Raw genomic sequence first — 9746 nt, forward strand, 5'->3', positions numbered from 1 at the left:
TTCAAGACTTCAGTGACTCTGCATAAGACTGCATGAATTCTGCATGACTCATATCTGCATTATGCGGTAACAGAGGATATGCCTGTCACTAGGACTCTCAGCAATCCCATATTAACTGTGATATAATATTTGTGCACTCGGGGCATAAAAAAAAGGTGATTGTCCCATATGGAACAAAAACATATCAAAATCAACTCTCTAACCGTTAACCATACTAAAAACAATAACCTAACCCTCTAACATTCGACAAATCAAATGGTGAACATTCATTTTGAAGGTAAATATAGGGTAAGTTATACGTTTTTTGAGAGTTGAGCTGTTTTATACAGACTACTTAATGTGGATGCAGGTGCAGAATCCTAGCTGTACTGCTGAGAATCTTCACCAGAGGGCACACTTACAGATATTCATTCATTAAGCTTCAGTACCAGCTTTATCCTGGTCAGGGCCTTGGTGGGGCAGAGTATATGGTGAACACTGGGTGCCATGCGGGAGTGCACCTTGGATACGACACCAGTCCATCACCGAGCACCACACACACACTCATTCACACCTAGGGGCAATTTAGCATAGCTAATCCACCTGAATTACTAACACAACAACATCAATTGAATCAACGACAGCAATACAGCATGATTATGCAAATATGTTTGTGTGTCTTTAGTATGTGCCATTTATACAACATTCATTTTATATCCTGTCCTATATTGTTCCAACTAATAAACTGTGATAATCAGTTCATGAGTAGGACCAGGCATGTTGTGAATAGGAAAACATGATACACTGCAGAGGAGTGGGCCTCCAAAACTGGAGAGCACCTGACGGATGTGTCATTTTACACCCATAAACCCCCACCTTCCCGACACTCCACCTCCCATATTTGGGTGACAGAAAGTCGGCAAGCCTAACTATCACAACCTTTCATGTCAGATTGGTCATTTTGAATTGTCCAGATTGCACTGGTAATATTCTACTATGCAGTACATTTAGTATAAATTTAATAGGCTATATTGTTTGCTAAATCCTCTATGGGCAACTATACACTGAGTTGAGAAACTTTAAACTTTTTTACACATGATAAAGTTTGAATCATATACAAATCAAATGCATCTCTAGGGGTAGCTGTGGATCAGGTGGTAGAGTGGGTTGTCCACTAATTGTAGGGTTGCCGGTTCGATTCCCGGCCCGCATGACTCCACATGCCGAAGTGTCCTCGGGTAAGACACTGAACACCAAGTTGCTCCTGGTGGCAAGTTAGTGCTTTGCATGGCAGCTCTGCTACCATTGGTGTGTGTGTAAATGGGTGAATGAGAACCAGTGTAAAGCGCTTTGGATAAAAGCGCTATATAAGTGTGCCATTTACTATTTAACTCTATTACTCCAACGATCCATATAGGCTTGGGGGAAATGAGCACCATGACATAATAATTGGCGGCTCACACTAAATACTATATACTCATACTACATAGTTTTAGATCCTCAAACAAAATACAACATAAAACAAAGGCAACCTGAGTAAACACACAATACAGTTTTTTTTTTATTATTTTTTTTTTTTTTTACTGAAACAAAAAAATTGATTAAAAAGTTATATAAAGTAACTTACGGACTGAAGATCAGACATTCTCCTTTAGGATTTTCTTGTAGAGAGCAGAATTCATGTTTCCCTCAATTTCTGCAAGTTGCTCAGGCCCTGAAGCAGCAAAGCATCCCCACACCATCACTCCTCCACCACCATGCTTGACTGTATGTATAATGTTGTGATGTTGTGGAATTCTGTGTTTGGTTTCACCAGATGTAACTGGACCACTGTCTTCCAAACAGTTCCACTTTCGACTCATCAATCCACAGAACATTCTCCCAAAAGGTTTGAGGATCATTAAGGTGTGTTTTGGCAAAATTCAGAACCTTAATGTTCTTCTGGGTTAGCAGTGGTTTTTGCCTCGCCACCCTTCCATGAATGCCATTTTTGCCCAGTGTCTTTCTGATACTGGAGTCATGAACAGTGACCTTTATTGATGCAAGAGAGGCCTTTAGTTCCTTTGATGTTGTCTTTGGCTCTTTTGTGACTTCTTGGATGAGCATTTGCCGTGCTCTTGGAGGAATTTTGGAAGGTCGGTCACTTCTGGGAAGGTTTATTTCTGTGCCGAGTTTTTCCATTTGAATATAACGGCTCTCACTGTGGTTCTTTGGAGTCCCAGAGCTTTTGAAATAGTTTTGTAACCCTTCCCAGACTGATACATTTCAATCACCTTCTTAATCATTTCTGGAATTTCTTTCAACTTTGGCATAGTGTATCACTGGATAAGATCTTTTAACCAATTTCATGCTGTTGAAAAAGTTCTATTTAAGTGTTGATTTGATTGAACAGGGTTTGCAGTAATCAGGCCTGGTTGTGTCTAGTCCAGCTGAACCTCATTATCAATGCAGTTTCATAGATTTGGGGAATTAGTAACTATGGGGGCAAATACATTTTCACACAGGCCCTGTTGGTATTGGATAACTTTTATGCTTCAATAAATAACATTATCATTTAAATACTGTATTTTGTGTTTACTTAGGTTGCCTTTGTTTTATCTTAGATTTAGTTTTAATTCCTGAAACAATTTCGTGTAAAACAGAAGAAATCAGGATGGGGGTGAAAACCTTTTCACAGCACTGTACTTCAAACCATCAGATTCATCCATGCAGCGGAGCAGTGCCAAAGCACAACCCACGTAAATGTAATAATAATAATAATAATAATAATAATAATAATAATAATAATAATAATAATAAAAACTCCACAAATAATGTGCTGTTTAATGTTTCAACAGAGATGGCAATAGAGAGGCAAACGTTCAGTACTGCAACTTTAATAAATAACAAATTAAATTGTTGGCAAATTTCTGTGGTATGAGAGGAATAAAACACATCAGGGCATGCTGTTCATTTTCTATGAATGTGTGCTAACTACACAGAACTGCAATTTCAATGACTGCAACAAGCGACATGGTGACAGCATAACAAACGGTATTTGCAATTTATCTAATAACGTTGTAAAGCAAATCCAAATGGTTTTTGGATCACTTCCCCACTCACAACTTTATTTCCTACCTGCGATTCATTCACAATTACTGTTTAATGTACAAAAATGCAAGGATAAACTAATAACAGTTCTTATCCTGTTATATACGATCTCTTTAAATGTATATAGAGACGTTACAAAGAAAAAGCTTGGCAGTAAGTAGTAAAGGTTGTTTGTGCCTCTGGCGAGTGTAGTTAGCTAGTATAGTTAGCTTGCTTTGCTAATCTGTCAATGAAGCTTGTATAAGCCTAGTACATAACATGTAAGTCAATTTTAATTATATTTTTTCAACAAATGTGGTGTGTATAAATCATATAGTAGGCTATAGGCCAATCCCACCAAGATTTCACTCTTTTTTTTGTGATTAGCACGTTGGTCTCGCACTTCCGGGGTTGGGGGTTTGATTCACGCGTCTTCCCTCTGCGCATGGAGTTTGTATTTTCTCCTGTGCTTCGAGGGTTTCCTCCAGGTACTCCAGTTTCCTCCCTCAGTCCAAAAACATGCATTGTGGACTGATTGGCATCTCTAAATTGTCTGTAGTGTGTGAACGTGTGTGCGAGTGTGTGCGAAGGTGCCCTGTGATCAATATCTCAGATGATCACCCACATAAAGCCGCGTCCACACTCTAAGAATTTGATTATGATTTGGTCATCTGAGACAATTTTTGAGATTCCTAAAGGATGCCTATAATCCTAGGCCAAAATCTGTAGTCATCGATCGCTAGTTTGACGTGTTTCCCGACAGACGATTAGCAGCCGTTGCGATCAGATTTTTCCTCCGATCAAATTATGTCAGTGTCAGAAGATTTGAGGCACAGTCCTGTAATGTGGCTTCTCCTACTCCGTACGAGTCTTCTCACGTGAGAGCGTCCGTTTTTCGCGTCTTGACTGTCGTACAGCCCGACATTAATGGCAACCGAAATCCTAGCGGGGAAAGTGTTCGTACAGTCTGAAAAGCAACAGTCACAAATGACTATTAAGAATCGCACATTGTGCACTCGGCTTAAAGACAGGTGACATTACGATCGCTTTAAAACTACACTCGCTTTTGCTTACTTTATTTCATCCGCAGCCTCAAGAAAATACAATTTTAGTAACTTAAGTCCAATTAAATTAGGGTTAAAATTGTAGCCCATTTTTTGCACTAATTTTTAACAGAAATAATAAGAGTTGCTACACCTACACGAGTGATACTTGTTGCTTGCTAGTGTGAACGTAGCGTCAACACGGCTTTAACCTGGGCAGGACTTTATGGGGTTGTTTATGTTTGTTTTACATTTAAAAAAAAAAACAAAAACAACTTAACTGTAAAACCAATCTGGCAACCTTTCTGATCCCAGTTCCACCGATCTGGCAACCCCGAGGTTCTCGCGTGCCGTGCGCAAACAGCGCGTGGCGCAGAAGCGCAGAGAGGGAGGCGACCTGAGAAAAATAGAAACCAAGCAACGAAGCGTGTATCCGAGGTGAGTGCGTGTTTTCCAGTAAACTGTGGCAGAAAATCACAATATAATGCCATGAAAACTGTACGCGACACCGTCCCGGTGTTGGAAAGGTTTTGGTTTCATTTCTAAAAACAACCCAAATTCGATAAAACTCCTCAGTTGTGGTGTTGAAGGGAAACGAGTTGCCATGTTGTTTCCCCCCCTCTAGATTGGCCTACTGCGCCACGCGCGGCGCGGGAAAACTCGGCGCGCGTTTTATAAGCAGTTGGTTTGGTTTATTTCTGTGGGGTGGAACATGCGAGTGTTTCAGGTGTGACACTTGAGGGAAATGGCGGGGTGAAAGAGGGGAAGGCTAGCTTTAAAACGTCGTTTGTTTGTGTTTGTGTGTGTTTGGGGAAGGCGGCGTGGCGCAGCTGCATGGACTCGACGAAGGGCGCAGCTTCTCTTAAAACTCAACCATCATAGTTGTCTTTGTCTGTGTAATGGACATCTATTTTGTTTTGTTTTTTTGCTTTAAATTTTTTCCCTTATGAATATAAATGTGAATTATGACCTCAACAGACTGGAGGGTTGTTAGCTCGCTAGCTAGCAAGCAGCATAGCTATAGTAGTTATCCCCTGAGCTGAAGAAGCCATGCTGGCCTGTAGCAACACAGCAGACATGTCTACATGGAGGCTTGTCAATCCATAGACTAAGAGAAGTGTGCTGCTGTCTGGAAGTTGGGTTGTTTGTTTGTTTGTTTGTTTGTGGCAGGTTTGAAACAGAAAACTTTACCCGTAGAGCAAGTCATGTACATTTGCATATTAGCTTTGGCAGGTTCAGAAGTGACAATAGTTTACTCTTTTATTGAACTAACATTAGTTTATGAATTGAAACAAAAACGTCCTGTATTCTACATTAGTTATCATTTGACTACATTGGTCCTGTTGATTCACTGGTGCCTTCACTTTATTTGTTCCTCCCCAGACACACACACACATTTTCCTCTTTACAGCAGTAAATAACTAAAATGATAGATTGATTCGTCAGTCCTGTATTGTGCTTCGTCAGGCCTGTGTGTCTGTCCATTTCTCTTCCAGGCAACGTTTCAGGCTGTTTTTCCAGCTCGTCCTCGTTTTTAGAAGGACGTTTTGTCTTTTTCGTCAACAGCTTTAAGTTGAAGACTTAAGATGAGCAGCAGCGAGTGCTTTGGCTGCGGTCGTACCGGCCACTGGATCAAGAACTGCCCGAACGCTGGCCGCGGCCGTGGTAAAGGACGTGGGCGGGGGAAAGGTGAGAGCTTTTCGTGTGTGTAGTCCTGTGTTGAGATTTCCAAACTGTTAAAACATGTTCTCATTCATGTTTCTCATGCAGATCTGTTCTGCTATCGCTGTGGGGAACCGGGCCACGTTGCAAGAGACTGTGAAAGAACTGAAGATGGTAAGTATATATATCAGCCCATACAGGATTTCACAGTTTTTTCTGATTGCTGGGGCCAGAAATGCTTGCTTGTGCAATGCAAATTGCATGAAATTGTTTTGCTCAGTCTTTCGCAGTGATGTTTTGTTGGTAAACGAGACCTTTTTTAGCTGTACTCATGTTCAGCGCACGTGAATCGAAGAGGGCTTTGGCTGAATGCGCGTTGTGATGACGTCACACGATGCATCTCGGCCCGACTCTGCAGAAAATCTGCGGTAATTTAGAAAAATCGCAACCTCGTGAGTACTGCGGCGTTTCGTTGCTTTTGCGTTTATTTCTCCGATCGCGGCATGACTGATGTAGATTGTAAAACAACACCGAATACATCTTAGTCTTCCCTTTATGTTTTCGGAGAAGGGCTCGAAGATAAAGACGCACCGTGCGTTTAAATAACACGGGTAGCTGTGGCTCTTCGAGGTTCTGTTCCCTAAATCTGAAATCGATGAGTGAGTGATAACACTGAGAGTGTGATAAGCTTCAAAATAAAAACATCGTCATGGAGGTAGTGACGTGGTAGCAGTTAAAATGATTAAAGCTTGACAATTATTCGGCCAGTTTAAAGACTAGTTTTATTGTGCTGTTAAATGAACAGAGTTATACATTATAATTATATATAAGCACTTTTCATCACTTATTAATTAAAACAGACTTTAAATAAACTTTTTTTTTTTTTTTTAAATGACTGCAGTATGCAACCAAGTATGCACTTAAAATAAAGGAATGGAGAGCTTTCAATTTAATGGATCGATGTTAATAAAACGGATAATTTGATTTCTAATAAACAAGCCTTAGCCAGTGTAACTGATACCAGTCATTTAAAACTTGTGGTAATGATTAATTGCACAATCTTAGCTTATTTTTTAAATTCTTTTGTTAATTATGAGTCAGTTAGTATATAAGTAGTTCACATATCTATCACTGCTAAAAGGTTGTTTGAATGTAATGACGCATAAAATGTAAGGATGGTGCCACATAATAGAAACAAATGAGTGTTTTGAGCGTGTTTGTATATTTGCATTCCCTTCTCTCAGCCTAAGCGTTCGAGCAGTTTCCAGATTTTATTGATCTTTTTTTCTCTACCTTGCACCAAATCTTCTGCAGCCTGCTACAACTGCGGCAGGAGTGGCCACATCTCCAGAGACTGCAAGGAGCCCAAGAAGGAGAGGGAGCAGGTCTGCTACAACTGTGGCAAAGCCGGCCACGTGGCCCGAGACTGCGACCACGCCAACGAGCAGAAGTGCTACTCCTGCGGCGGGTTCGGGCACATACAGAAAGGCTGCGAGAAGGTCAAGTGCTACAGGTAGACGTTACAATTAATTTGCACAGTCAGACTAGACCAAAAGTCTAGTCTAGAAGTATTTCACTGCCCATTTTCATTGTGCTTATGCTTAATATTAAGTCTTTTTTTTTTTTTAACCCCCGTTTCTGGCTTCTTGCCTTGTTTTCACCCCGTGTAGGTGTGGTGAAATTGGCCACGTCGCTGTCCAGTGCAGCAAGGCGAGCGAAGTCAACTGCTACAACTGTGGCAAATCCGGGCACCTGGCAAAGGAATGCACCATCGAGGCCACCGCTTAGTCCTGATTGCCTGGTCGCCCCTTCTTTTTCTGATTGATGGTTGTATAATTTTCTCTGAATCCTCTTCACTGGCCAAAGGTTGGCAGATAGAGGCTAGTCCCAGGCCAGTGAGCTCTTGACGCGTTAAAAGAAGGAAAGGGGTGGAAAAAATTTCCACTTTCTGCATTTAATACAAAAAAAGTTTATGTTTAGTTTGGTAGAGGTGTTATGTATAATGCTTTGTTAAAGAACCCCCTTTCCATGCCACTGGTGAACAGGGATGAGTGAGTTGAGTGGGAGTACGCAGCTAAGAAATGTTGTCGAGTCGGCCTCTCCGGGCCTCATCGAACGAGGCCTCGGGAGAGAGCAGTAGGGGAAAAAAAATCAAGGAAATGTGAACTTCCGGGTATGATTTGCCTTTTTTTATTTTTATTTTATTTTTTATAAATCTACGGTAGTGAGTTGTGCTAAGAGTGATTAACCTGGGAAAGCAGTACAGGACTCATGCAGTCAGATCTGCCCAGGCTCAACCAGCAGCACGCAGCTAAGTGGAGAAAACAGTTATTAAATGCATCATTGATAAGCAAGTTTACAGCACATTCAAAACCTGAGAGAACATGAAATAATTTAGGAGAACAATAACTTTGTAAGGCGCAAGTCCGATCAAGTGGAGCAGCAAAGAAATCAAAAAGTCAAGTGTGGAACCCCACGATTGCAGGTCGTTGTACCCACGGAGAGGGGGAAAAACACTTCAGTGGAATTGTGGTGGGTGGGAAAAACTATGATTTGGAGTTAGGAGAAAGGTGAATGTTTTCACAGAAATCAAATGTTATTTTTGTACAATATCACTTAGACTACTGTAAAAGTAAAAACTATCATTCGCTTGTACTCAGTTTAAAAGTCGGAAGGTAAAAGCAACTGAAGTCCTAGAAAATAGAAATGTAATTTTAACTATCAATAAAGCTGGAGGAGGAAGGGGAGTGAGAGTGAAGCTTCATTTCTGAGTGGACTCTTTTCAATTCAGACTCGAATCGAAATACTTACCACACAACGGTCAAAGTGCATAAGCAGCATAACAAACGTAACGGTGGGTTGCCAAGAAGGTGGTGGATTGGGTGGGGAATGTGGGCATTCAGTTTGTATAGAAGTAATAGAATCTGATTTGTCTTCATAAGGATTAAAGCGTAGACACTTCTGTGGCTTTTTCTGTTGACTTTTTTTTGTGGAACAGTTACCTCAAGCGATTTTATTATTCAATATGAAAAAAAATAAGCAGTGAAACTGTAACATCAAGGTTTGTCTATGTAAACCGAGACAGATATGTGAACATGTGCCCGTGATCAATATTTATATGATTCTTAAAGTAACAAATAGATAAACTTGGCATATATTGGGTTCAGGATGGGGATACGTATAGAATTTTAGAAAATATTTTGGGGAAAGTACAGATACTTAGTTGGGGTAGGGTAGTAGACTCATCACTAGGATTCTAAGACAATTGCCTTGGGACCTTTCTTAGTTGCTGCACCAACGCAGGCCCCCTTCTACATATCAAATTTCATGTTGCTCCTTTTGATGATGCAGCTAATGATCTTTACGTTTAGCATCAAACTGGGATATGGCCTGAAATGTTTAAAATGCAATCTAGAAGACGTCTCGAAATAAGAAACCTGACATTAGTAGCCTTTCCAAAGCTCTACAAAGCTATATGCTGTATATCTGCATAATTTTTTAAAAATATATTTAGTAAGAAATGATAATTGATAAGTTACACCATTTGCTTCACAGGAGGTTCTTCTAAAACATGATTGATGTTTACGATTGTTAAAATGACAGACGAGGAAAATGTTTCAACACACTGGTACTGTAAGACAGTACACACACTGTGAATACTTCCCATGGGCTTAGAAATATTGTAAATAATCCTGATAAGGGCATTGAACACCCCATTAGTCTCGTATATTTAATAGATTATTCATCATATCCTGGATAATTACTGTGAACATCTTATTGACTGCCAGCTCAGATGTTTTTATGTGCGCACAACTCCCCTGGGCGTGTCAAGAACGAAGTACCGGTAAAGGCCGGCACTTGAGTGCTCGGCCCTTCTTCCTTCATGAGCAAAAATGATTGTGTGCTAAATTTGAATCCAAGGGTCCTTTGAAAGTTGGGATCAATTTCAGTGGCAGGCCTTCACCATGACTCACTTGTATAAATAGGCAGCCT

General features: G+C 40.5%; 1 protein-coding gene across 2 annotated transcripts; it reads left to right on the plus strand.

The window, feature by feature from the left end:
• Positions 1 to 4409: 4409 nt before the first annotated feature.
• cnbpb (CCHC-type zinc finger, nucleic acid binding protein b) lies at positions 4410 to 8517 on the plus strand. 2 transcript variants are annotated; one of them, XM_017450508.3, is made up of 5 exons: positions 4410 to 4529; positions 5658 to 5780; positions 5862 to 5927; positions 7068 to 7266; positions 7424 to 8517. In XM_017450508.3, exons 2-5 carry the CDS (start codon positions 5678 to 5680, stop codon positions 7539 to 7541), a joined length of 486 nt encoding a protein of 161 aa, XP_017305997.1. In that variant the 5' UTR covers positions 4410 to 4529; positions 5658 to 5677; the 3' UTR covers positions 7542 to 8517. The 2 variants fall into 2 exon arrangements, with proteins under 2 accessions (XP_017305997.1, XP_017305998.1); XM_017450509.3 differs by having other exon boundaries at positions 4424 to 4529; positions 5588 to 5780.
• Positions 8518 to 9746: the final 1229 nt, after the last annotated feature.

Source organism: Ictalurus punctatus, chromosome 21, assembly GCF_001660625.3.
Source record: "Ictalurus punctatus breed USDA103 chromosome 21, Coco_2.0, whole genome shotgun sequence".
NCBI classification, from domain to species: domain Eukaryota; kingdom Metazoa; phylum Chordata; class Actinopteri; order Siluriformes; family Ictaluridae; genus Ictalurus; species Ictalurus punctatus.

What these genes read in the sequence shown, in the direction of transcription:
- cnbpb (XM_017450508.3), top strand. Translation starts at nt 5,678, where the DNA reads ATGAGCAGCAGCGAGTGCTTTGGCTGCGGTCGTACCGGCCACTGGATC. An exon ending in CTGTGAAAGAACTGAAGATG is followed by an intron (nt 5,928 to 7,067) that starts GTAAGTATATAT and finishes AATCTTCTGCAG; the next exon opens with CCTGCTACAACTGCGGCAGG. An exon ending in GAGAAGGTCAAGTGCTACAG is followed by an intron (nt 7,267 to 7,423) that starts GTAGACGTTACA and finishes CACCCCGTGTAG; the next exon opens with GTGTGGTGAAATTGGCCACG.